The sequence below is a fragment of the Pithys albifrons genome, chromosome 10, assembly GCF_047495875.1.
Source record: "Pithys albifrons albifrons isolate INPA30051 chromosome 10, PitAlb_v1, whole genome shotgun sequence".
Lineage (NCBI taxonomy): Eukaryota > Metazoa > Chordata > Aves > Passeriformes > Thamnophilidae > Pithys > Pithys albifrons.
The window spans coordinates 5,441,313-5,469,108 of record NC_092467.1 but is presented as its reverse complement, the minus strand read 5'-3'; the positions used below and the strand labels follow the sequence as shown (position 1 = coordinate 5,469,108).

The 27,796-nt window shown below is 46.5% G+C and overlaps 1 protein-coding gene across 1 annotated transcript; it reads right to left on the bottom strand.

Annotated features, from left to right (window-relative positions):
* Positions 1 to 285: 285 nt before the first annotated feature.
* On the bottom strand, positions 286 to 24,023 carry TNN (tenascin N). The gene is made up of 16 exons (XM_071565057.1): positions 23,609 to 24,023; positions 21,488 to 21,865; positions 18,694 to 18,957; positions 17,684 to 17,869; positions 17,080 to 17,169; positions 15,451 to 15,714; positions 12,665 to 12,928; positions 11,476 to 11,739; positions 10,083 to 10,346; positions 7,000 to 7,130; positions 6,345 to 6,477; positions 5,088 to 5,239; positions 4,218 to 4,314; positions 3,374 to 3,541; positions 2,234 to 2,397; positions 286 to 1,669 (listed from the first exon to the last, which is right to left on the bottom strand). Exons 1-16 carry the CDS (start codon positions 24,021 to 24,023, stop codon positions 1,523 to 1,525), a joined length of 3,381 nt encoding a protein of 1,126 aa, XP_071421158.1. The 3' UTR covers positions 286 to 1,522.
* Between the last annotated feature and the right edge of the window lie 3,773 nt (positions 24,024 to 27,796).

Here is a 27,796-nt window from a genome sequence, read left to right as displayed (position 1 = left end):
AGGGTTGGACTTGATGATCTCGGAGGTCTTTTCCAACCCAATCGATTCTATGAGGCACAGCCCTGAAAGTGCTGTGAAGAATTTAGCCCTCACATTTGAGAGACAACACTCTAGCTCACTCTCCTCAGCAGGTCCGAGCTAGCACAGATCAGTTCAGGGCTTCACAGAGTTAAGTCACAAAGAGATCACATAGTGCCCACCCCTTAGGTTAAATAGGAACTGAAATAATTCTGCCACCCAAAGTGAAGAAGACAGAAATATTTTAAGACCTCCTTTATTTGCAATTTTACTATTTCCTCCAAAGTCTGGGAAGGATTCTGCAAAATTAATTACTCAGCTTAGCTCTGGGATAAGAAAAGGTCATTAAGATACAGGACAAGCCTGCTGCAATGTGTTCAGACAAGGAAGCCTTTAAGCAAGCAGCATTTGGTGAGCTCATTCTTCTTCCCTGGCTGGAGCTGGTGGTCCAGAATTTTAATACTTGCTCAGGGAAAGAAAGTAAACCTCACTTTTATGATTGAGTTAAAATAAAAAAGCAGCCATATGTGAAAGCATGCACCAGGGCACGAGGGAAAGCACAGAGGAGTGGTTTAACTCCAACAGATTCTCATTTTAGAGGTGGATGGCAAGCGTTATTTCAGCATCACTACCTGCCACACTGCTAATGAAAAAGCTGAAGGCAGCAGATGGAACTGTCACATAGAGAATTCTGAAGCAGCCTCTTAGGCAAGTGGAATGGTGAGGCAGGTTGAGGGTGAGCAGAGCTTGGGGGACAGCAGCCCTTCCATGCACCCTGTTCTGGGCCTCACCCCAGAGTGTGAACATCAGTTTACTGAACATCTCCTTGGCTCTTCTTTGGGCTGTGAGACAAGAAGATACAAGCAAAATAGCAAGATTTTAACCTGGAGAGATGCAATACTGGAGGTTGAGGAACCCAGTCCACAGAGCTCACCTGGGTTAAAGAGCCTTGCCAGCAGCCTGGCAACATTTCCCAAAACCCAGCTCTGCAGGAAGAGAAGGGGATGTCCCCAGATAAGACGGGGAACCACAGACCAAGACAGAGAGAGGGAACAGTCTCAGGAAAGTTCTCTCCTATGTAAGTTAGAGGGCTATTATTTGTTAGTGGGCTCAAATTTTTGAAGTCTGAAGGCGATGGCACCAGAGAAGGACAGAATAAAGAGGAGTCTGCAGTTCAGGTTTCAGAAGGAACATCATGTGTTAAAGCTTGTTTTATGTAAAGTTCATCAAAGCTGCATATATTGGATCAAGCAGGTCCTTGTCATGTTCAGCCAAACAGGGTATCTACAAGCAGGATGCTGCCCACGAGCCCCCTCCCAGTCTCTGGGAGATCAGCCCTCAGGAGCTCCAAAGGCTGGCAGCAGGGTGTGCTGCAGGCCCAATGTCCCTGGGTGCACGCTGCTCAGCAATTGCCCCCGGTGTAGTGGAGAAAGCTGTCTGAAATGAACTTTGTTCAGGAACACTGAATCATTATCTTTGGGTACTGTCCTGCACAGGGTTCAATTTAAGCCCTGATCTTCTTCCTCTTCCCTGATAGAGACCTCTTCTTCCTCGCCAGGATTGCCTCATTACTGGAAGACTGAGGACGGATCTTCATCTCCGTAAAAGGAATGGAGAATTCGTGGCCTTTCCATGGCTCCCAGTTCACACCCTGGGAAAAGACCAAGGAATTTCTTTTACTGAAGTGCCCAGACCAGGTGCTAGGAGTCTACCACTACCCCCTCTAGTACCATTTAACCCTCCAATACACAGAGACTCTAATGATAATCAGTCTGTCATTTTTAATATAAATCAAACCACTGTCCAGTTTGGAACACAACAGGACTTGGAGCCATCTTGAAGTCCAAAATAAGTTTGTACAGCAAGATGCACCCCAAGGCATGCACTGAAAGCCAAAGTACACAAGAGAAAGTGAGCCAGCATCCTAGAGAGGCTCCTAGTGAGTGTCCGTTTAGGTGTTCCCCTCAGAGAGCCAGACAGCTCCACCTCAAGTACCTCTGCCTACAAGAATCAGGGAGGCGTGAACTCAAGTCCTCTGGATTCAGGGAAGATGGAATAAGAGCTGTAAGTTTTCCTGCTGATCTTTTTCCTTTCAAATGACATGAGTCAGAATATCCTGGAAAATCCCTCCTGTTCCAAGGAAAGACACCCCCTGTGTGTGTTTTCTCCAGGCCAGGGAGCAGAGCCCCCCAGCACACAGAGCTGTGCCGCTCACCTCGCTGTGCTTGCTCTCCCCATACTTCCCGTTGAGGTTGGCCAGGTGGCAGTTCTTGTACCACCACGCGCCGTGGTGTGTCAGGGCACAGTTGCTGAGAGCCACATCGTTGTCTCTGTCCCACGTTGTGAACTTCCAGCCATTGTGGTAGGTCATGGCATCCCCTAAGGGAAGAGAAAAAGACATGGATAGGAGTAAGGTGTGACAGCTGCTCAGCCTGAGGGCTTATCCAGCCTTCAGGCAGGACACAGCAGGCCTGCCAGGGGAAAAAACACAGCACAGGAGAGCTCTGCACAGTCATTTCTAAAGCACTGCTATTAGAGGGCATGTCCAAGGGCTGGATCCTCCCAGCTGAAGACCTGAACCTTATGGCAAGAGGATATTAAAGGTGACCTCCTGACTGTCTAGAACTACCTGAAGGGAAGTTCTAGCCAGGTGGGGGTTGGTCTCTTCTCCCAGGCACTCAGCAATAGGACAAGGGGGCACGATGGGCTCAAGCTCTGCCAGGGGAAATTGAAGAGTGCTCAGGCATTGGAATGGGCTGCCCAGAGAGGGGGTGGATTCCCCATCCCTGGAGGTTTTTAACCTGAGATTGGCCGTGGCACTGAGTGCCATGATCTGGTAAAGGGCCTGGAGTTGGACCAAGGGTTGGACTTGATGATCTCAGAGGTCTTTTCCAACCCAATCAATTCTATGGTTCTATAAGCTGTGGACACAATGGCAGTGATAAGGATTTACCAGTGGCAAAGTCAGCACTGCTGTTGAGCAAACTCCCATCCTGATTAAAAGCCACTTATTTTTCCACTCTTAGCTGGGGAGCCCCAGAAGTTGTTGCCCCATCAGCAAAGGTTACCTCGTAGAAGTGCTTCCCAGTTTGCCTTTTCAGCTGGCATTTCCCTGGGTTACAGAGCATTCCATTCCCCAGGAAAAAGCAACTCTCTCTCCTGTCTTCAACATGAGACAGGCCTACGGGCACACTCTCCTCAATCTCCCTAGGAAGCACACACTTTTCTCCTCAGAATGAACCACATCTGATCTAACCTGACCTAAGGAGCTGCCATGCTACCTGCAAAATAAACACACAGGTCGCAGCATTTGCTTCCCTGTGCTGAGACAGGAGGAGTACAAGGCTCTCCTCACCAGCATTGCCTCTGTAGTTGCCCACAGAGAGCCTGTATCTCTCCCTGCTCGAGGCGACCTGGAAGAAGTCATAGACAGCATAGGCAGATTCGCTGGCTGTCCGCAAATCCACACGGAGCTCGTAGCGGACGGGGCTGCTGCTCGTGAGGTTGTGCAGCTTATCGAGACCTAGAAATAAAGAACAATTACTCTTAAAACAGTTCACCTTTGCAGTCCTAGGCACTCACCCCGTAGCCATTTTGGTTAAATCAGCTATTTCTTGCCTCCCTCCTTCCCCGCTTGATGCTGTCATGACATCTTGCCAAGTCTGTGCTGTCTTATCTCGGTTTCTGGCAAGAGACAGCGGTATCAGAAAAACAAACAGCCCTAACCAGCACAAGACTGGCTGTACTGTGACATTATTTTTCCCAGAATGTTTAAAGACTCTTGCTCCAAAAACCTTGTCCTATTTAATGCTGAATTCTCTGATTCCCACATTGTCCACTAACAGAACATGACAGACAAAAAACTACCAAGTACACCAAGTTGTGTGTAGTCTCTTATTAGTTTGCATTTTCACAAATGATTTTTTTTTCCTTCCCCTCTCATAAGGAACACACAAGCCTGAAATAAACCTTTACAGAGTTTGGCTTCCTCTGAGACTGCTCCAAAGCCCAAAAATGTCAGTGGAAATACTACATGGGCCATTAAAGATCCCTCAATGCTTAATTTTCATTGCTAGGGAAGACACAAAAGCTGACAGTTCAAGACTGCAGGATCAAGGGATTGGATATGCCATCACTGAAGTGCTTCTGCAAAGCCAACATTCAGCTCTTCACTGGTCACACCCATCCAGGTACTGTACCAAGCCAAAACTCCCCAGTGGGATCTCCAAAGCCTTCCACATAATTTTTCCAGCGTTGGTAGAAATCCACCTTGCCAGTGCTCCTCCTCTGAAACACCTGCAAAGCAAGGATTGTGGAGTGAGAGCTCATGAGGGGACGAGATAAAACAAGAAGGATGGGGGTGAGAAATGCTCATCCTGACTCAAACACAGACAAAAACAAGCATGCAAGATTAGAAAACACTAGTGGATCATAGGATCATTAAAGTTGGAAAAGACCTCCAAGATCATTGAGCCCAACCTTATGATGGCACACTACACTTGAGCACACACAGGAATCGACTTCCATTTTCTGGCTGCCCATAAGCACTGGGGCGAATACTTAGTTGTGCAAATTTTACAGTTTACTTTCCACAAATCTGAGCACGATCTAAACACTTTGACAAAAGATGCTTTGAGGTGAGGAGTGTTTATGAACATGGAGGAGTGAATCTGAGGTTCTCTGACAGCAATCTCCCTAAAAAAAAATTAAGAGAAAAACACCTTTGTTACCTTTTTTCACCTTTCATTTCCAGGAGTAAGTGACTTTCTCTACTGAAATAAATTGTTGTGTTTTACTGCCCAAGCCCGTCTGACTTTGGTGAAGTTTAGAAACCTGGATCTTGTCTCTAAGCCTGTTTTGTCAAAGTGTTTAGATCATGCTCAGATTTGTGGAAAGTAAACTAAAATTTGCACAACTTTCCCTAAAACATGCCACTCCATCTCAGCAGGAGCCTAAACACGTGAGCGCAGCAGAGCCAAAGGAGCCTCAGGTAACACCAGTAACACCAGTGTCAGGTGCACTCGATTACACTCATCAAGAAGCAGAAAGAGGAGCAGAGCATCACTCACTGTCCAGCCTCCTCCATCAGTGGTCATGTCACAGAACACCTGCAGTGGCCTCCTGCTGTCCCCGCTCAGGTAAACGATGTACACGCCGCTGGAGGCGTTTCCATTGCGCTGGGCCTGGCTGCAGTCCGCAGGATACGGGTACCGGAGCCTCTCTGGGAGAACAGAGGGGGCAAAACGCATCAGCAGAGCAGGCCATGGAGCTGGAGGGGCATTTCACCCCCTTAGGAAGCTCCTGTGGACAACGGTACTGGAAGAGAAGCGCAGAAATCAGCAGCTGGTGCTGTGCGCTCACACAGTGCCCAGCTGCACCAGCAGGTTGCTGCTGGCAGCCTCCCCACTGCCTGGGAGCTGGCACAGGCATGGGGGGCCTCAGAGGCTGCAAGAGAGAGCTACAGCACCCTAGAATGGCTGGGGTTGGAAGGGATCCTACAGGTCATCCAGCTCCAAACCCCCTGCCATGGCTCACCAGCCCAGGCTGCTCCAAGCCCTGTCCAACCTGGCCTTGGATACTTCCAGGGATGGGGCAGCCACAGCTGCTCTGGGCACCCTGTGCCAGGGCCTGCCCACCCTCACAGATACGAATTTCTTCCTAACATCTAATCTAAACCTTCTCTCTTGGCAGTTTAAAACCATTGCCCCTTGTTCTGTCACTATCTGTCCATATAAAAAGACCCAGCCTTGGCTCACAGTGAGAGTGGGAAGAGGAGCCCTTGTTTGTAAAGGCAGGAATGTCAGAAAATAGGAACTTTAATTTTTCTGCATTTCAAAATGAATACACAACTGGCAGCCCCTGTGGGCACTGGCATATTAAGAGAGGCTCCCAGGGCACGCTGGCATGAGATATTGCTTGATTTGCTGCCACTCTTGTATTTCCTGATCTCTGGACAACCTGGGCAGTTACCCAATGACCTGAGAGTACTTACACCAGTGTGCCCTGCCATTACTAGGATGTGCAGAAAGATCTCCTGCAAATCATCCTCTCTCCTGCCCACTGGCAGCTCACCAGTGGGCTTTGTCTCTCCCTTTGCTTGCCAGCAGCACTGACCAGTGTGGGCTCTGTGTTTCCAAGCCTCCAGATGGCATGGCTTAGAACAGACACCCAGCCAGGAGACACACCATTGATTTGCTATATGGTTTGCTTATGACCACATCCTTTCCCAGTGCATCTGTAGGGCATGAACTCCATCTCTGGCCCTGCCTTAAAGCACAGCAGCTGCAGAGCACAGGGAAAATGTAACATGCAAGGCCAATTCCTACCTGTTGAGAAGGTACTGACTGTCTTTCTGCTCTGGTGATCTCCCTTGTAGGCCATCACAAAGACAGTGTACCTCACTCCTTGTTCCAGGCCTTCCAGCACAAACCGCTGTTCGCTGGGACCCAGCTGTACTTCCTGCCAAACAGCACAGATCAAAGGTCAACACAACTCTGAACAGCATTCAGCTTTCCTGGACCACAGTGCCTCACACCCTCTATGCACTTACAGGTTTTTCTGGTAGGGTTCAAACAGGCAAATTCATTGAGTATCCTTGAAACATGGAATCCATCTATTCAGAAGGAAGATTTGGGGCAAAGTCTCAAGAAACACTCCTAGGAAACTGAGGACATCCTGTCCTTAATGAGTGCTGTCCTTCCAGGTAATAAAGTTAGAGAAATGGAGAGGTAACCATGTTTTCTGCACTTGGCTATGTTGGGAAGAAGCATTTCACTGTCACAAAGTCCTTCCACAGCTTCTACTCAGCACATCTCCTTCCTTAAGGTCTCCCTCCCTGGGTCATGGACATTATAGATTCCTCCTCATATTTTTTTCTTCTGTGCTCCACATACCCACAAGACCCAGCTGGCAGAGCCCATAATCACAGGGGTGATTTCAGTGAGGACTTCAGGACTGAAGAATTCAAGGAATTCACTGTACCTTCATTGTGCCATCTGGCCCCTGATAGGTCAGGGAGTAGCCATCAATCTGTGCTGCAGGAGGAGTCCAGGTAAGCACACCAACAGAATGAGTCACCTCTGATACACGGAGGTTCTTGGGAGGATCAATCTCTATTGAAAAAGAAAAGTCAAGTCCCATTGCAGAAATGACAGACAGCAACTGCAGTGCAGGGCCTGGGCTGAGCTTTCAATACCTGAAAGTCACCTTGTGGCCTCCATATCCAGCAAGCAGCAGAAGCCTAGACCAAATACAGCAAGGCCTACCTCAGATCTGGTTTGGGAAGTTCTGTGAGCCCTGCACTTGGCTCAGTGTACAGTGTGCAGGAGCTCCTGGCATGTCTGTCTGCACAGTCTCCATCAGGCTCATCTCTGAGGAGCACTCACAGGTAGGACAGGTTTAGGCTGTCTGCCCCCATGCTGGAGCTCAGCCCTAGCATGGCCTGCTGAGTGTCCTTGCTCCTCTACTGCAGATAAAGAATGACTTGACCCTGTTGTTGTGCTTCAGCCTTCTTTAGTGAATGCAGGAATATGAAGAAACCCAGAGTATTACAGTTCAGTCTGTGCTGGATATGGGACACCAGCTCCTTCTCTGGCAACAAAGGCTTAGCCAGACCTTTGCTGAGCAGTCAGACTGCCCAAGGTGAGCATGAGGAGAACACACTTATTGTAATGCAACAACAGTTCACAGCAGTTGTCAAAAAGCATCTTACAAGACATCCACAACAGGGCTGCAGTGCTTCCCTCAGGATAAATGCAATTTTTAAATCTCCGTTGAAAGTAACAACAATGGAAGCAACCTCTCCCTAATCTTCATCCTGTGCTTGCTATATTCTATGTATTTTGGGAACATCTTAAGGAAAGCAATTTGAGGAGTAAGGTTTGTCAAGCTTTACAAGTTTTAGAGAGAAGGTCCCTGGTGGGCGTCCCTCCAGGGATGAGTGCTCCAATCCTGAAGTACACCTGAGTTTATTTTAAACTATAACTGCATAATTCAGTTTCCTGCTCTTCCACAAACCTCCCTGGAGAACTACAGGCATGTTGTTGTCTGTTGATTCACTTCTTCTCTGTATAAACCAGGCAATAAAACCTCCCAGGCCTTGAAGAGCACTACAAGCATAGACATAGTGACAATTATAATGCATCAGTGAAGTAATACAGTTGTGAAAAGGTCACAGAGAAAGCCAAGGCCAAGTTATGTCTGTCTTAGTTAAATGAGACAAGTGGAGCAAGGTGGCTCCTCCAGGAAATGCTGCACTCCTCACATGTAAGGTACTGCTAAAGCAGATAGAAAGGCAGAGAGGAAGAAATCAAAACACCAGGTATAAGAACAGGCACAGTAACATTGTATTTCACACACCATAGTGTTTAAAACGCTGGCTGGTCATCACAACCGAAGGGCACCTTTCACTGGGCTCCTGAGTTCAGCATTAGTCCGTTACCTGATGCACTCGTGCTTCATTTGGGAGAGCACTGAACAATTGCTTTAAGTGAAACGCAGAAACCTCCTCAGAGCAGCTCACTCCGTGTGTGCCTCCCGCTGGACAGGAGAGGGAGCTAACAGGCTCCAAATGCATCCCGAGAAGCCAGGGATGGGAAGGGCAGCCTCAGAGGCTGCAGATTCAGAGCACTGCCCTTAAAGGCCAGCTGGCAGTTCCCAAGGGAGAAGGTCACCGCCGAGCAGCTCCCTGACACAGACCGGTTTAGTGCTGGGGAATAATCAGCCAGCACCTTGAGTAAGAAAATATATTCTTTTCTATTATTTTAGCAGCGGTGTCATTTTTTGTGCAGATATTTAAAAAATATCCCTACTAATGCTAAATGCATTCCCTCTCCCAACAGTTTCACTTCATGTGAAATTTCCAGGTGCCTCCATTTCCATGTCAGTTAAAAAAACCCCAACATTTGAATTTGCTGAAACTCTCCTTGCATTTCTAATTCCACACAGGTTCAGCTGTTTGACCTCAAGAGATCTCTATTTGTCCCCATCAGCTACCCTCGACCTCTGTAAGCACTGGGGAACTCCTTGGCATCTTGCCCTAAATCCAGGCTTCAACTGTTCCATCTCACACCAGCTGCATTCACAAACTGAAAAAAAAGTACATTAGCAAGGTCAATAGATAAGGAGTGACCCTGAATATTCCCAGTACATCACAATCCTTATGGCTGAACAAACAGGACAGATTTAGGCCTGCTTGGCAGTCTCCTAGGAGCAGCCTAAAGTCATGAGTCAAAGGGCAGGCCATTATTTTTAACTGACTCATGTTCTAAAATGGTTTAATTTTGGTTGTAAAACCTCTGTTATTGTTGGGCTTTATAGCAGCACTTGGAGCACTGCATGCTTTTGATGAAGGAGTGGTGAAATAGGGACCATCAGCTGTCATCACTCTTGCATTGTGACATCTGCCTCTTCTAGAATCACCTAAAGCATCAGTCTCTGTTATGGCAGCCTATAGGTACGTATTTAAATTATTAAATAATTTAAGTGGGGTTACCACTGTGCATACCTGGCAATGCAAAGAGAGCTCATGAAACCAAACAACAAGAGAGTAGAGTCCTTCTGTTGGGAGGAAAGGGTTAAAAGCAGAAGAATGGGGAGGAGGATGTGATTCGATGAAGTGACCTTGCAGCTAAGAATGCCAAGACCTGGAGAGTAACAGTGAGAGAAACAGTGTGGGAAATACATAATGCCTGCTGCTGTTCATGCTCTGTTTTGAGAAGCAGAATTGCTGTGTAGAGATAACACGGATGTTTGGAGAGATCTGGAGGCACTTTCATGGACATGCATGAGCTCCCTGTTTTGGGAGAGGGCAGATCAAAGCTCAGAGATCGTGAAAAAGCTCACAGGAGATCACAGCATGGTGGTAAACTACCTGTGCAGGATGGACTAAGCCTAACGGTGTGCATGTCTGTGCCTGGGTGTTGCTTCAGGATCCTCTGGTTAGCAAGGTAATGAACTAAATCTATTCTTTGCATTTCAGCCCTGGTTTTGTGGTTGTTCCAGCTGCCTGCCTGCCCTCTCACACACTTTCCACCCCATTTCCTTTCCCTCCTGCCCACAGTTACCTGTCAGTGTGTCAGTGCTTGCTCTCTTGCTCTGCTTGCCTCCCAGCTCTGCCCAGAGATGGATGGTGAACTCCATGCCTGGCTTCAGTCCCAGCAGGGTGGCCATGCTCCTGTCCTTGCTCACTTCTATCTCCTTGGTGTGCCCATCAGCAGAAGTGTAGCTCACCATGTAACTGTCTATGGGAGCTTGGACTCTGTCCCAGGAGATGGTGGCTGAGTTCTCTGTCACTTGGTTGGTTACCAAATTCTTTGGGCTGTCCATTTCTATGAAACAAAGTGCAGAGTAACTAAAAGAGGCACACACATTCACTTTAAAATGTCTGTCTTCCAAAACCCCATAACCCTACCCTCAGAAAACACAATGACAAGGACTAACCCATCTGTGGCTCTGCTGGGTCTCAGTGGCTCATTACCCCACTTGCCATTGACATGGCAGGAGTGGAGTAAGACAAGGTAAGGCCCTGAGGCACAGCCATTTTCAGAAGAGCCCTCAGGAGTAAAACATCAAGCAGAGATATGGGAAAGAATGACTGTGCAGAAGAATTTCCAGCTAAAATTTGAGGCTATGGCAAACCTAAGTTCTTATGAACCTTAAGAGAAATCCACTAGGCTGGTTATTTGGGAGCAAGCACAGCTTTGGGGTCCTGGCTGATGTAGATGCAGTGAGGCAAAGAAAAAGAGTGACTGAGGTGGCACCAGCATCCTGCTCCCCTTTATCAGCCTCTCCCACAAAGATCTCTTTTTGAACAGTGAGGTGCCAGCAAAGCATAACCCTTCTCTGCATTATGACTGAGAAAGGAAGTCCTTGGTGAAAGTGGCCAAGGAAGAACAAAATCATCGCTAATTTACCATGTGAAATAACATCCCATCTTCCACAGCTGCAAAACCACACTCCAACATGCCACAGGTCACTCATGACAGTGTTTTTGCCTGCCCTCCCACTGTGCTTGCTTCCTTTCCCTGCCCAGACACAGATGATGCACAACATGTCTGGCTTCAAACTACTCAGGATAGCAAGACCTGTGTCCTGCCCCACCTCTCCCTCATTCCCAGGAAACACCAGCAGTGTCCTCTGCCAATCAGGTGGGCTTCAGCCTAGCTAAGCAGGCAACTTCTGTGAGCAAAAAACCTTGACAGTACAAAGGGAATAATTACTGGTAGTTCAGAGACTTTATCTAGGCTCAAACCATTTCCTACCCTTTCAAGATTTGGGAAAATATTATTAAAATAGAAGTGTTTCCTCCAAAGTCCTGATTAATTGATAAATACTATTCTTATCACTGCTAGTAGTTGAACTGGTGTCTGGTCTATGCTCTGCAGGAGAAAACAGGCCAGAACCTGTTCACCTCCTCAACATAGTGTCACATAGAAGCACAAAGATTGTTTGGAATACCTGTGACTGCCTCAGTACTGATCCTCTTGCTCTGCTGGGTTCCTTTCTCTGCCCAGAGGAAGATGACATATTCAGTGCCAGGTTTCAGTCCTGTCAGAGTCATGGTAGTCTTGTTCTTTCCCACTTGCAGCTCCTCTGTGTCACCACCAGCAGAGGTGTAGCTCACCACGTACCTGTCTATGAGAGCCTGGCCCCTGTCCCAGGAGATGGTGGCTGTGTCCTCTGTCACTCGGTCAGTCACCAGGTGAGTTGGGCTGTCCATTTCTGCAGACAGGTAAAAGTGAACAATACAGGCTGTGCTGTGACCCTGTGACCCTGCTTCCCCTCAAGGGCCTTGCTGGCTTCTTCCTTTTTCAAGTCCTATTTCAGATCACACATTGATCAGACCCACAAAGCTGGAAGGTGGCACGGTCTGAGGTGGTTTGATGGGCCTGTCTTTAATCTTTAAAGATGCTTTCCTAGGGAGCAGCACAGCCAGAGAGCCTTTGCAAAGGAAGACAGTGTTAACTCTCTTGTTTTCTGGTGGTCACAAACCTCCAAAGCTCATAGACAGAAGGTGAGAAAACACCAAAGCTCTTTTGTTAAGAGCCCAGGGTGACCCATGTACTCATTTTTAACTCTTTCTCCAGCAAATCCCTGACTTAGAGATGAGTCTTGTCAATGTCTGGAACCAATTCCAATGGACACAGTGTTGTTATAAATTGGCAACACACTGGGAAGACCACTACACATCCTTAACCAGAGCTGGCAACACAAGAACAACTGAGGAACTAGGATTACTCATCCTGCTGCAAGAAAAGGTACCCTGCATGCTGTTAATCTTTCTGCACTTCAATTTCTTCATCTGCATAAAGGAACTGGGTATTTCCCTATTCCATGATTAAGGATAAACAAATTAACCAATTAAACTAAGACTATACAAATACATAAGAGACACTGCTGCAAAGGCTTTGTTTTCCCTAATCCTTGTTAGTATTCACAACACAGCCTATTTGTAGTACCTCCAGGTAATTAGAACCTCTCTGTGGTGATGCTGAATAGGTTTCACAGCAAGATGCACCAACCTGAAGACTTGATCTGTTAAGCCTGAATCCCCCTCTGCTATTAAACTGCCTTGGGGTTGACATACTCAGTGTCAAGGCAAAGTTGGGCTTAAAGTTACACTTAACAAAATGAACTGTCCATGTACCTGTCACAGCCTCAGTGCTGACCCTCTTGCTCTGCTGTTCTCCCTTCTCTGCCCAGATGTAAATGACATACTCCATGCCTGGCTTCAGCCCTGCCAAGGTAGTGACATTCTTGTCTTTCTCCACCTCCCTCTCCTCTGAGTCCCCGTTAGATGAGATGTAGCTCACTCTGTATCTGTCTATTGAAGCCTGGACTTTGTTCCAGGAAACTGTAATTGCATCCTCTGTCACTTGGTCAGTCACCAGCTCAGTCGGGCTGTCAATTTCTGTAAGCAAAAGTCATAATAATTAGAAGTTTTAGTATAGTTCTGTAGTAATCACAATGGTCTAAAGACACAGACAACACAAGTTTTATAGGCATAGCTTGTGTGTTTTCTTAGACTGTCAAATACATTTGGAAGAACAGATGAGTTTTGAGAAGCGATTCTATGTTTAAAGACCTAAAACGGGCCTGTGTATCCAAAAGATTGCTTGGCTTTTTTCTCCATCCCAAACTCATAAATCTAAAGTTTTATCTTTAGCTATAAACTGTATTTTGATCATGCAGTGTAAGTAATCCATACTTAAGCAAGTCACCATGGGATATCACCATTCATGGAGCCAAATAATTTTGTTCTGCTGGATACAGTGCAAGGGAGATAAACCAAGGGATGCTGACTGCTTCTGTGTCCTGCCTTTCCTGGCACACTGGTAACCACACCTGCATGTCAGTGCCAAGGTGGCTGAGCCTCGGTGGGGTCAGTCATCCCTCTGCCCTGCCCTGCACGAGTGGGGCTGTTGGTTTCTGTGGAACAGCTGGGAGTGAAGAACACCAGTGTCCCAGTGAGGCTACTGCTACTTCCTCCTCTCAAGGGGCCTGCTATTTCTTCCACCTCTCTCATCCTTTATTTCTTGCCAAGCTGGGAGGTGCCCAGTTCTGAGGTATTTCAGCTGGGCTCTAGGTCTCCTCCTCACAGCTACAAGAGCAGAGCTCTTTGTTAGGGAGCACCAGAAGCACAGCCAGCCCTGTCCAGGCAGAGAGGGAGCCCAGGCAGAACACGGTGTTACTGTCTTTTGCTTTCTGAAGACCACCACCTCTTGCCTGGGTTGTTCTGGGAATTAACCTAAAAAAACTCAAGTCACCTGCTCAGAGTCTCTGAAATGCAACTCTCCTGGAACAAGAATATTTCACTTTCAATCTCCTCCCACTATTACAATCATTCCCCTTCCCTGCTCACAGATGGAGACACAACACTGGATTTCAGGAGTCTTAAGTTCTTATCTCTACACAGTCTGCAGCAATGTGGCCTTTGGAGGGCAGTCCTACAGCCCATGACCTTTACACAGAACATGCTTTTGTTTGGCTTTTTTTGCCTTTGCTGAACTGCTAAATACATCCTGGCAGCCTGAGCAATGAAGGACTTGCAGATGCCTCTCAAATTATGGGAGCAGCATTTCTTATTCTGCAGGAGGCTCTAAACTCTAGGGCACAAATGCACAACCATCTGACAGCCACACTAATTTACCACACATCAGCTTAGCTGCACTGTGATTTACCACACATTAGCTACGGTGAAAGTTGTGATTTTCCACCTGTGTTTACTAATCTCACCTCTTTTGGGAGACAAAAACACATTACTTTTCATTTTAAGGAAAGATGCTGAGGCTTGTTTGTGCCACCCTAGAGTGGCACAGGCTGGGAACTGGGAATCTGAATAATCACAGCTCAGCTCGTTAGCAGTGTGAGATGCTCACCTGTGACAAGAAAAAAATCAAGCCAACGATTTTCTGGTGTGATATGAAAATCAAGTTTGTTCTTTAGTTCTAATTGCACTGCAGCTGGGTATGGGCTGTGCTGCTCTTTGTAGGCAGTGCTTTTAACTCCTTAACTCCCTGGGTGGCCCAGGATCTTCCCAGCCAGTCACCTGTACCAGTGAGAACATGGGCTGACTAGAGACAATGGGCCAACTTGGAAGTAGGGGATTGAGTGATTCCCTCATGTGGGAACTTCACAGTCCTACAAATTCCCTGGGGCAGCTCCTGTTGTTTCTTGTCAAATTTGTATGTTTAAATGTCTTGGTTAACATCCTGAGTGGGGCATTCCAGGCACTTCCCTAGGTAATTTTGGTGTGGAAGTGTAGATTGCACATAGCTAACACATTTGTAAGCAGTCAGTGGAACCTGCTCTGGTACACACAGCCACACATGGCTGGCTGGAGTGTAAAAATTACCAAGACAGAGGTACAGGGAGTTTCCCAGTCCAGCTGCAGATGCTGCTGCAAGCATCCTTCCAGTGGAGACCCTCTGTCATAAAGGACAGCAACCAAATGTCCTGTGTGGGAAACTTGACTCCCCACATGATTATAAATTTATGTCGTGATCCAAATAAACCCATTTTTCCTTTTTAACAAACATTCTGATTATATGTGCAAAAATGTGTATTGGCCCCCTATTCTGTTGGGAAAGGCCACAACAGTCACCCAAAAAAAAGCTTGGAGATGATTCATGGCATTTTAAAGGCAAGGTATGAACTACACATTCCAATTGGCCATGAGGTTTTAGTTTTGCCTGTATTTCACTGATCTCTGTAGTCACAAGAACTTGTCCCTTGCCACAGGATCTGCCCACAGCAGGACTCAGAGCACTAATCTGAGCTGGAGACCTGTTCAGCCACACTAGTAAGAATTACATTAATTTTTTGCTTCACTAAAAACATGTGCAAAGCAGGAGAAACTTTCCTAAAACAAGCAAAAATAATGAAAGAGTTTGAATTTCAAACTCAGCTCCCTCCAGTGCTGACACAACTCACCTGTCACAGCTCTGGTGCTTGCCTTCTTGCTCCTCTGGGGCCCCTTCTCTGCCCAGATGGAGGTGACATATTCCATGCCTGGCTTCAGATCCAGTAAGGTGATCATGTTGTTGTCACTCCCCACCTCTATTTGCTTGGTGTCCCCATCAGCTGAGGTGTATCTCACCATGTACCTGTCTATGGGAGCCTCCACTTTATTCCATGAGACAGTGGCAGTATCCTCTGTCACTCGGTCAGTTGTCACATTGGTTGGGCTATCAACCCCTGAGAGAGAATTTCAGAGAGCAAGATTAGAAACCTCCAGCTGAATTAAACTACTACAATGTCTGTCATGGCATGTTATGGAGGAAATTCTTTACTCAGAGTGTGGTGAGGTCCTGGCACAGGTTGTCCAGAGGATTTGTGGATGTCCCACCCCTGGAAGTGTTTGAGGCCAGGCTGGATGAGGCTTGGAGCAACCTGGTCTAGTGGAAAATATTCCTGCCCATGGCAGATGGGTGGAACGTGGTGATCTTTAAGGTCCCTTCCAACTCAAACCATTCCTTCACTTCTGTCTCACTGCTTTGGCCAGCTAGAACAGTCACCTGCTGGGTTTCCTGCTACAGCCCCTCAAGAAAGGCATCCATGAGAACCCAGAGTGGGGAGAAACCATTCTGTCATTTAGATGAAACTTTCCACTTTTACTGCAAGAAGAGCTTGCAGGCTACCTGTTCCACCTCCCATGGGAACCAGCCTGAGGATTATCTTCTGGCTTGGCCTCCTCCAGCTCCAAGTAAGAGCCCACCCTGTCCCTGTCTCCACTGCCATCTGTCTGCTGCTCCTCCCTCTCTGCCCAACCTGCACACCTGTCTCTCAGACTCCCCCAGGGCTTTGCTATTTTAGGTGATGAATCACAGTTCAGGGGTAGCTCTTGAAATATTTGGTGACTGGTATTTGTCTTAGTTGCAGTTCCTAAATTCCAGGGGTTACATGAGAACATGAGCAGGATTACTCATTGTGGATTTTTTTTCCCTTTTTAAAGAAATTTTGCAACCCCCATGTCTGTCAAGAGCAGCTTGAAAACACAAGTCAAGAGTGTTCCAAATAATCAGAACCTACACAGGGCAGAGGAGCAGCCTTACAATGGCAGTGTGGAGGCTGTAGGTTCTGTTATTTAATGGAACAATCTACAAGACAACCTTAGGAAAATGTCAAGCCTTGTTTCAGTCTTTGGAAGCAGCACACCTACCCTTTTGTAAGAGCTGAATTTCAGAGATTCCAGAAACTTATAGGCAGAATGAGAGTTCAAAATTCTTCAAGCTCTCTTTTGCAGCAGAATAACACAAAAATATTCTGCCTTTTTTTTTAAGAGTCAATGAGGCAACATTGTTGTTATTACATACAGAGGTCAACTTATTACCCTTATCCTGTGTATGGATGGAGCTGTTAGTCAAATTAAGGGTGAAGTTACAGTAGGTTTAAGAGCTGGACCTAGTTCTGGTGTCCAGTATACAGTGCAGGCAAGTTCAAAGAAGGTATAAGCTGACCTGGCTGCAAGTGATGCACAAGCAGCCAACTGTGCACCTCTCTGTGCTGGAATTTTGATAGATCTGTGCCCAGCCCCTGTAGCAGCATCAGCTTTCCACGTACCAGTCCTACCAGTCACCGAGGATGGTTTCCCCTCTGTGTTGTCTGTCACAGGTATGACAGTGACCTTGTACTCTGTGCCAGGCTTCAGGCCTACAAAGAGCAAAAGGGAACATTACCAACCATTAGGGAAGACAGTATCTTTTCTTGAAGAAAGTTACTTTGTTTAGTCTGGCCAGCTCTAGGTTTGCAGCAGAGAGGTACTTGGATTTCTATCCAACTTCCTTTTGTCTTTTGAGTGCCCTGATAGCACCTTTGGTCGAGGCTTGCCCTTAGGGCTTATTGGATACAGCTGGTGGGGACTTCCATAACAGGTGTTAGCAACTCTGAAATAGAAGAATGCACTTCATTCCTAACAAGGACAGAATTAAATGAGTGAATATGCCTTGAAACTTGCTATCCACAGAGCACAGCTTCCTGCCTGTGGAGACATTCATACTTCTGGGATAGGGGATCCCCAGTAGGTCCCTGCCTGATACAAGGTGAAGGAAAACTGGCCATTCACACGTGAGAGAAGAACTGTCTCAGGACTATGGTCTGACTGTCAGTCACTCCTGCCACTTTTCCCTGCCCCTGCTCAGTTTGGAATATACCCACAAGTACTCACCAGTCAGGATGGATCTGCTCTTAGGGCCATGGCTTTTGGGCGCCATGACCTGCTTCTCGTCCATGCCCACCAGGGATCTGAACTTTAGCTTGTAATAATCCACATCAGTTGGTGGGTTCTCCCACTCCACTTCCAGGGAACGCTCCATCTCCTCTGTCACCCAGATGGCACTGAGCGCAGACAGGACTGCAAAGAAAGCAGAAAGCCGAGAGGAAGCAGCATCAGGTAAACAGTAAAAAGCTAAATATAAGACAGGAAGCCCTCCTGCCTGCCCAGTCTCCTTTCTGAGACATTTTCCTCAGCCAAACTGAAGAGTTAAGCAAGTACCGCACAATCATTATTTCAGCAGGCTTAGTTTTATCCATGGGAACACTCCAGCTTTAGAGTTTTCTGGCTCTCAGCTCCCACTTGTGCTAGAAGCAAGAAAAATGTCAAAATCACCAAACTTCTCACTGTTTTTGCCAAGTGCAAGTAGACAGAACAATATAGTAAGAGCTACTAACCAAATGGCATTTCAGTTGTCAAGAAACTGCTTCAAATACAGTCTTTGCACACAGCCTCCTAACCTCAGCAGGATCAGGCTCATTCAGCCCTGGGAAGAGTCTGTGAGAACTTGCTGCTGCAGACATGTTTGGAGAATCAGTACCTCAGAAGAGCATCCTGCCTACCTTACAGTGTCTCCTACATCCAGCTGAACAGTGCATTATTCTTCATAATATGCTGCCTATACCTTGCATGCCTCCATTCCTGCTTCTTGCAGCAGGCAACATTACAGATTATGGAGTGTAAATGCAAGCAGGATTCAGACAAGACAAAGGGAGAAAATGTGCAATACATTCAGCCCTAACAATACATATCTGGGAAGAGATTTTCTAGAAAACAACAATGACAGAAAACTGTAGGCTGGGAAGATAAAGTGCTCTCCAGCACTCAGTTTGCTCCAGTTGCTGAAATTTAACTTTAAAGATCTACAGCATCTGACTCTGAAGAAAAATACTGCCTGCTCATACCTGTACTTGCTTCCAGATATTTGGGCTCACTGGCAATCCCCTTCTTCATGTGGTGAAGTGAGACATTGTACGTGGTGCCAGGGCGGAGTCCCACGATCTCAGAGCTGAGCTGCTCTTTGGGCACGTGGATTTGTTTCACCAACATCTCATACCCAACTGGATAATAGGTAAGGAGGTAACTATCCACATCAGTCACTGGATCCCAGCTGAGAGCCAGAGAGCTCTCTGTGGAGTTCAGCAGCTGCAGGTTCTGGGGAGCAAGCACTAGAAGAGAAACAAAGAAAAACATCACAGTGAGGATGATGTCTTGTCACATGGCCAAGCATGAATTTTTTTCAAACCTATTCTGAATAAGAAAATGCAGAACTGGAGCTCCTAGTCTTTAGTCATCTTGGATTTTTCCATATCTTCCTGCTTATCATTAAATACAAATGAATACTGCAGTCACTAACAAATACAATGATTTCATGGGTGACTCTTTCCAGCTTCTAAACCCACACTGGCATGGGGAAGACTCTCTCATAAAGCTGTCCCTTCCAATGCATCTAGGAAGAGAAAGACAAGCCAAAACCCTCTTTTCCTATCACTGTCACAGTCATTTCAAAATTTCAGCTGGTCCCCAAAACTGGGGAATGCTTCTCCATGGCAGAGGCAGAAAACCAAACTATTCTGACTGAGTACTGATGGAAGCTTGTACTTGGTGCCTGGAGGGCACCTGGGCAAATCTGCTACATATATTTCAAAACACCAACAGTGCCTTATCTGCTTTGTCACAAGACAAACAGCTCATCAGTGTCTTGAAGCAGCCCTTGAAAGCAGTCAATGTAGAACATCTGTTTATCATCAAGTTTACCTGATTTTAATTACAAGTGAGCACACTGTAAGATGATCAACGATCTACAGCTGTATTTCATTAGCAAGACACTAACTGATAGTGAAAAATAGATAGTAAGTGCCTGTAAAAAATCATGTGTCAGCAATATTTGGGCAGATAACATCAGGAAATTCTTCTCACTTGAAAGGCAGTGTTCATTCCCACATGTAATTCACAGCTTTCCCCAAACCCACCCTCACTATGTCCATGCCATTGCTTTTATTGAAAAGTTTGTACAAAATATGAGACTGTTCATCCTGTTTCTTCTTGTGATACAGAAGCTGGATTTGGAGAATTCAGCTTTGCAGTAAAATAATAGAGAACCTAAATACACGTGGTATGGTTTATTCCTTGTCTAAGCATAGATGGCAAAGAGGATTGTATCTGCCTCTGCTGCTCAGGATGTCCTTGCCCTCTATTTCTCCTTCAGAAGGAATTGCAAGGCATTAATTATACTGCTGCATGCTTGATAGCAACTTCTAAATGCTCAGACATTCCCGTTACCATGGTAATACATAACAAAACATGTCATTTCATGATCCAAGACACATAAAAATAGAATATAATAATAATGATAAATAAATAAAAACAGTGCTCAGTGTAAATCTCCCAGGATGCAGAAATCTAACCCAGACTGGAACAAAAAAGGCCGTTTGACACCCCTGGGTGAGGAGAACTTGGCTACAGCTGCTGAGGTGGGAACCATTTGCCTTAGGACTTGCCAGTTTTTCAGCAGGACTGGAGGTGTAGTGCCCAGAAACAGTAACAAAGTGGACTGTGCTATATGCATCAACTCTGTAGTCCTGCACACTCAGAGAACAAGAGGACACTTCCACAGCCTGTAAAACAGTTGCAGGTGTTGTGTAAGGAAGAGGACCCAAGGCTGGACCCAGGTAGCCCTTTGAGAGAGGGTGACTGGGCAACAGTTCTCTGGGAGAATTCTTTCTCCTCTGGGAGAAACTTTGCTTGCCACCTCTGTAAAGGTGCTGCCTCCTGAGCAGCAAATCTCAGTCTACTGACAGGGGAAAAGAATGCTGGGGCCACAGAGCAACACTTCTGGATAGTGTGGAAGGGGCAGGAGGAGTGAAGTTTTGATACAGAGCCCCGTTTTGGATAAAGAATTTGAACTAATAATAATTTAAATAAAAGGTGAGTCTCTAAGCAGACAGATCAAGGCTGAGAGGTGATCCAGAGCAGAAGAAACCTGTGACTCAGGTCACTGGAAACGTTTACTGAGCAACACCTGCTGCTCAGTGTGTGGCTGTTACCTGCTTCTCATTCACAAGGAACTGTGACAGATTGGATCAAGCAGTGATGTGCTGAGGAAAGGCACTTCCAGGGTGAAAGGCTGTCTGCTGAAGCCTGGAGTACCAATCTGTGGCTGTAGGGAGGCTGTAAGTTTTCAGAAAGAGACAAACTGCTGGACACACACCTCCAGTTCAGCTCAGTCAGGCCTTCTCAGGCAAATCCTTGCGCCTCGTAACAAAGCAGGGTAAGGGAGAATTTCCCAAAGACCTCATTTCAAAGGGAGGTTATTTAAAGGATTTACACCTCCTTTGTCTCACAGGTTTTATTAAATCAACTACCTCATTGGCAAGCAGTGCATGCTGCAGCAAGCATGATTTTACATTGTCTCATTTGTATGTCAAGAAACAGACTGTGTCCCTCTTCAATTCCAGACTCCAGGCCCATTTTGCTCTCTCCTTCAGCTGCTGCACACAGGTTGGTGCTAGTGCTGCCTTTAGTTGCATTTCCATCTTTCCCCAAAGCAGCATTGTTTTCCAGGCAGTTCTTGAAGACAAGGAGCAGAAACTGCAAGAACATGGTGACCCAGGGCTGGCTTACCTACAGGATGTATGGGAGGTGGAGAGGGAAACTCAGAGTGCAAGAAGGGAGAAATAACTCACAGTCCTTTCTCACCCTGGGAGCAGTCGAGGCCCAAGAAGCCATCGTGGCAGTAGCACTCCCCGGTGTCACAGAACCCATTGCCGCTGCAGTCCCCGGGACACCGTTTCTCACTGCAGTCCTCTCCCATGAACTCCTCGTGGCACTGGCAGAGCCCCCTGGCCATGTCACACACCCCGTGGCCGCTGCAGTTCTCTGGGCAGAGCTGAAGGCTGCAATCCTCACCGAGGAAAGGTTCATCACACACACACCTCCCGCCGTCACAGCGCCCGTGGCCGCTGCAGTGGCCGGGGCAGGCGGGGCGGGAGCAGTCCCGGCCCTCCCAGCCCTCGGCACACTCACAGCTGCAAGTGTCGTGGAGGAAAGTGCCATGGCCGCTGCAGTGAGGGACACCTGGCCAGAGCAGTGCCAGGGTGCACAACAGCAAGTGTGACACGCAGATTGAGAGGAAATTAAAAGAAAAAAAAAGAAAAAATTAGGAACATGGCAACAGACTGGTTGTGCAAAGGTGTGTTCAATGTCATTAACAGGGAGACATAAATATCACTGGAACACAGGGACTAAAAGAGATCTGATGACATCACCTTGTCCAACTGTCCAAGGAGGGACCAGCTCCACCCTCGCCTTTCCCAACAGATTTTTCTGTGGCCAGCAGGAATTCAGGTTCCATGACCACCTGTCCTAGTTCAGCAGGTGGGACCAGTTCATCACTGTGTGGGGGTGACCAAAGCTGTGCATTCTAAACCCTCCATTCATTGCCCAGGAACTGTTCCCAATGGCCCATTGGCAGCAGCTGCCCAGGGCACACCTGAGCCCTCAGGCTGGGAGCTGGCTGGGAAAGAAGCCTGGCAGAGGAGCTGGGAGAACTGCCCTGCAGGGAGTCCTTGGCACCTGAGGGCTCAGCTCTGCTCATGGGCCAGCAACAATTCCAAAATCCCCCCTGACTGCCAGAGTCAGATCCCCCAGTGTGGAACTCCCTGCCCTGGGGGAGGCACTGGGGTCTCCCACGTGGACCTGAGGGGAGAGAATCTTGGGTTTTGAAGACCTCAGGGAACTACTCGTCGGATCCAGAGGAGGAGCAGAACCTCGACAGAAGCAGACCACCACTTTTAACCAGACTGCAACCACCACTCTTCACCAGACTACAACCATCAGCTGCACCACCAGGCTTTTCCCTTCCTGTTCCTTTGGACTCGAGGGAACCACGTGGGGCTCAGCACAGGGGTCACCAAACCCCCCTGTGTTTGTGCCCCAGGGGGCTGGGTTACACTGCTGGGTTTGAGGGTTAAACCCAATTTCTCTTTGTGCCATTGCATTGATTGTAATATTGTTATTAAATTATAACTCTGACTTATAATCTCTTTTGTGCTGGGTTCATTTCTCCTGCTGGTTTGCCTTTAAACCAGCACAGCACCCCAGAGGGTCAATTACAAAGCTCTACATGGCCTCTAACCTGAATCTTCCTGTTGTAATTTAAGCTCACCATTTCTCACCACAGGAACTGTTAAGATGGAGAGCACATTATTCTCATCTGCCATACACACCTTTACTTTTCATGTGAGCAAAGACTTAGCACTTCCCTCATCTCCATTCCCCAAACAACACCAGTTTGTAAAGTCTTTTCTTAGAGGCCGTGTGGTATAAGACTGTGATCCCAGGCAGAGCCAGCAGCCACCACAAAGCATCACCATAAACTCTGCTCTTCTTTTAGTCACTTACCAAAGAGGAAAAAAAAGACAAATTCTCAACAATGGCTAAATCCTGGAGGCAAAATTAAGAAAAAGGCAGCAACAACAAGTGCCTCCCTCATCTTTTACCCTCCTCTCCACCAAAAAATCCTCTATTGAATTCTCCAGCCTATATGAAACTCAGGAATTTGTTTCCTTCCATTTCTGAAGGATGTCTGGGAAGATTTCCCATGTGCTGGTTGTAGAAATGGTGTGTATTTTGGTATGTACCTTTTGGGATCCTTTCACATCACAGACACCAGGTTACCACCCCACGTGAAGGACTCACTCATTTTGCTCACGGAGAACCCCCCCAATATTAACAAATTATTCCAGTCCCCAGATCTCTGCAGTACCCGGGCTGTGCCTGGGAAGTAAGAACAGATACCACAACACAATTGTTACTCACCTTGGCTTCCCCCACAGCACTTCTGAGGGCTGCAAACCTCCCTCAGCTCTGCCACTTCCTTCTCAAGCCTCTCCATCCTTTCAAACAGATCCTTGATGTGGGTCAAAGTTTCACAGCTCCCTTTGGGTGTGTGCACATGGATGTTGTGCCTAAAAATGACATTCTGCTCTTCATTTTCCTCAGCTTCTCCAGGGTCCAGCTGCACCCCACTGCTGTCCTCATCACGCTGTAAGGGATCTGCTTCCACCTGAACCTGGGAGGACGTGGGTAGGTCAATCCTATAGGAGTGGCTGAAGGATATTCTCTGAGCATTGCTGGTGCAGTTGTGAGATGCAGGATGCTGAACAGAGGATGTCTGGAGAGCACAGCACAGCAATAACCCCACTGGGAAGGCAAGCCAGCTCTGGAAATCCATCTGGCAGCTTTTCAGAGGATGTGCTGACCCTTCAAACAGCACAGCTGCTTTCAGGATTAAAAAATAAGCAAGTATAAGAAATGTGATCATAAAGCTGTTTTTCATGATTTTCTAAACAACAAATTATTTGTTTTGCTGTGATTTAGGACTAGGTTGGCAAGTACCTGGAAAAGAGTCATGCTGGATGAGTTAAAGAGCTTCCAGACTCTCCAACCAGGAGCTCTCAGTTTGCAACCTTCAGTCTCCAGCCCCCTGCATGGTGTTCACCTCAAAGCCTGATACCTGTGCTCATGAAAAACTCAGAGAGCTGGCACTGACCTCTCAGTACAGGAGATTTGGGAGGCAGTTTTGCCCACTTTGCATTGCTCTTCTACTATACCACATGGCCCACAATGGTATTTGGATTTGGGAGAATTAAAAAATTCCCTCCATTTGACACCAATGCATTGGCATTTTGTGTGCCTGAACACTGGATTCAGTTGAGGGATTTCAAGTTTGTTTTGCTTTGACTCATTTATCTGATTTATCATCTTACCATTGGGCAAGGTTCATTTGGAAGCTCCTAGAGCACATCTGGTAACACATGGAGTAAGAGGATGTGTTGTAAACCTATTTCTTTTCCTGTACTTTATTTCAGAAATAACAGTTTTTTCCTACCCTGAATAAATACACAGGCAGAGCTTGTTTTCAGCTAAGTCTCAAAACTAAGACTTAAAAATACATAAAATATCACTGCTAAACTTCATTGCCATTTAGAGGTCAAAACTGAAGTTCAGATGTTTCAAATCTTCAAGTCTAGTCCTTGACAAAACTGCTGTAAAAGTTTTGTGCTGTTAACCAACTAAAGAAACACCTCATAGACAAGAATAACAGGAAGGGAGAAGCTGAGCAAGCAGGGGTGGAAGGATAAAAAATAAATTTAGAAACCTAAATTTACCAGTTGGCTTATTCAATGTTACACACTAAATGTTGGCATTAATGGTAGATGTCAATCTGTACAGGAGGTGATACACACTTGGTTAAAAACTTAGAATTTCATACCACAGGATGCACATTCCAAATGTCACCATATGGGACTTACTATGCAGTCATATTGTTCATTGCACAAGTGGAAGAAAAGGTATTATTTAAGTCCTAAATTAGGCAATGTGATAACTAGAAATCACTTGGCCAATATGCATTCACAGTAGCAGCACATTGAACTCAGATAACAGTGCTGCCCTGATAATACATATATAATAATAATTGATATTGTCACTTCTCAGTCATGCAATCCTGAGTTATGATGAAAAGGAACTGTTTCTGTGAAACATCCTTATCAAAACCTAGGAAATATCCCTATTATTAGACTCCTACCTCCCACTGGCAGCACAGCCATAGGAAGGTGTCCTTCCTGCTCAGAAACACGAGGCTTTGGTTGCTGCAAACCAAACAAAGCCCCACCACCACTGGAAATACAGGTTATACCTGTTTTGCAGACCACCCTAGTGCAAAATCATCACTGACACCAACAAAAACAGGGTATGGAGCTGAAGATTCAGTCTACAATTCCTTAACTTATATCCTTACATGATACTGGGAAAAATGTCTTTACTGAGAAGGTGGAACTGCCATCCCTGAATGGATATAAAAGACATGTAGATGTGGCACTTGGACATGGTTTAGTGATGGGCTTGGCTGCACTGGGTTAGTGGTTGGACTTGATCTTAGGGGGCTTTTCCAACCTTAAAAATTCCATGATTCTATTAATAAAATAAGGCAATTATCTCTGCTGCTCATTCCCAAGTAGTAATTTGTTTGCTTGGGTTTTCCCTCCTCCATTCAGCACATGTCTACACCTAATTTACAGTAACTGAAATGAAGGGGGCACAGGGACAAATGCAGGGCTCCTTCCCTACCTCTGCTCCCTGAGGTTTGGCAGATGACTGTTCCTGATCAGATACAGCTTTCCCATCCTGACCAGCTTCCCAAGACTCCTCTCCCTCAAAGGGCCACAGAAACAAGCAATACATTTCTTTTTCTCCTGAGCAAGTCAAGTTGTAAGAGATTGCTTCAAAGCTCTGAACAAATTGAAGTCTAAATTCTACAGATTCTCACCACAGTCCATTGCAGGAAACTCCAAAAACTGTTTTGTGGGATTTACTTCCAAACCCCTGGAGATGAGGTCCCCAAACAGACAGACACACGCACAAAATCCCTTTGCTCAGCACCAAGTGATTAATGACATTCTAGGTTGTACCATGATGTCATGAATAATTGGGGCTTCATGGAAACCACAGACTGATCTCAGATTTTCCTGGGCTTACAGATCACTCAAGAGGAAAAAACCCTAAACATAAGCATTTCTGTTGAGCTTAATGAAAGAGAGCAGCTTTTTTGGCTTTCTCATCATATAATAAAGAGATTTTTCCATGCTGTTAAAAAGAGTTTGTTTAACTGACTCTTCGTGGAGAATATCATGTCATGCTGGCAATAATAGCAGATTAGGGAAAGGAATATTTTAGGAAAGAATGCCTAACAGTCAGATCTACCAGGAACAGAGCATCCTCCCAAGGGAAGGGATGGAAGAAGCCTTGCTCGTATCTTTTCAGCCCATGCAGCAGAAAGCACAGGATGATCAAAGCTGGAGTATTTGTGTTAAAGACTCCAGTAATCCATCTCTGCAAGTCTTTTTCCATCCTACAGCTCAGTGCTTGAAGGTTTGGGGGATAGGCCTTCTGTGTACAGGTGACATGGAGATGGGATTGAGGACAGATTGTAGTCACAGGGCAAAGGAAATGCATGTCTAGGACAGCTCCAGGTTTGCAGAAAAGGAAGAGGGAGAGAATTATAAGGTCAAAGATTGAGAAATGGGGCATGTATCCAAGCCACAGAGTTAGACAACACAAGACTAGAAGCAGCACACATTAAAGTTGAAGAAAAATAGGCAGAATAAAATGAGATGCAGTGAGAGAAGCCCTGGGCTGAGACCTGAGCTTTCCAAGTATCAAAGGGGAATACACTGCATGGCTTTTGTCAGCACAGCCTTTTGCACACCAAGGCTAGAATGGAAACTGCCAAATTGTACCACAGTAGTAGAGACAGGAGAGAGGGCAGATTCCTCACTCCCAAGTTAGGAAGCACGTTAGTTCAAGCATCCAAAAGACAGGGGAGGTTTCTTGAGGTAAACAAGAGGAATGGCAAATATGAGAAGAGATGTCAGAAAGTCTTCAGCAAATTCACAGAAGGGCTGGTGATCTCCCAACAGCCATCACTGACTTCAGTGACTCGCTGCAAGGGCAGCAACTGACCTGTCTGACCAGCACCTTCAGAGTCAGGAGACACAGACACTACCAGTTACTGATGCTCATCATGTGCTGCCTCAAACGGATCCTGCCTAGAATCCCGTGCTGTTTAAAGCATGGACACGACAGTGTGGGAACAGGGAAGTGTGGAGCAGCAGCCTGTGGAGACACAAAGGCACCTGCAGAGCACATGGCAAAGCTCTGAGCTCAGATACAGCGGCAGATGGAGCAGCACAGAAGTTGATAAACAGCTCATCCCTGGGTAAGCTGTAGCACAGCCTCACTCCTTACACCTTCCAGCACAAGGAGTACAGCAAAGAGCAGAACTTTGCCATTAGGGGCTACTATTTGTTGTGGGCAGTCAGGCATTGGAATGGGCTGCCCAGAGAGGGGGTGGATTCCCCATCCCTGGAGGTTTTTAAACTGAGATTGGTCATGGCACTGAGTGCCATGATCTGGTAAAGGGACTGGAGTTGGACCAAGGGTTGG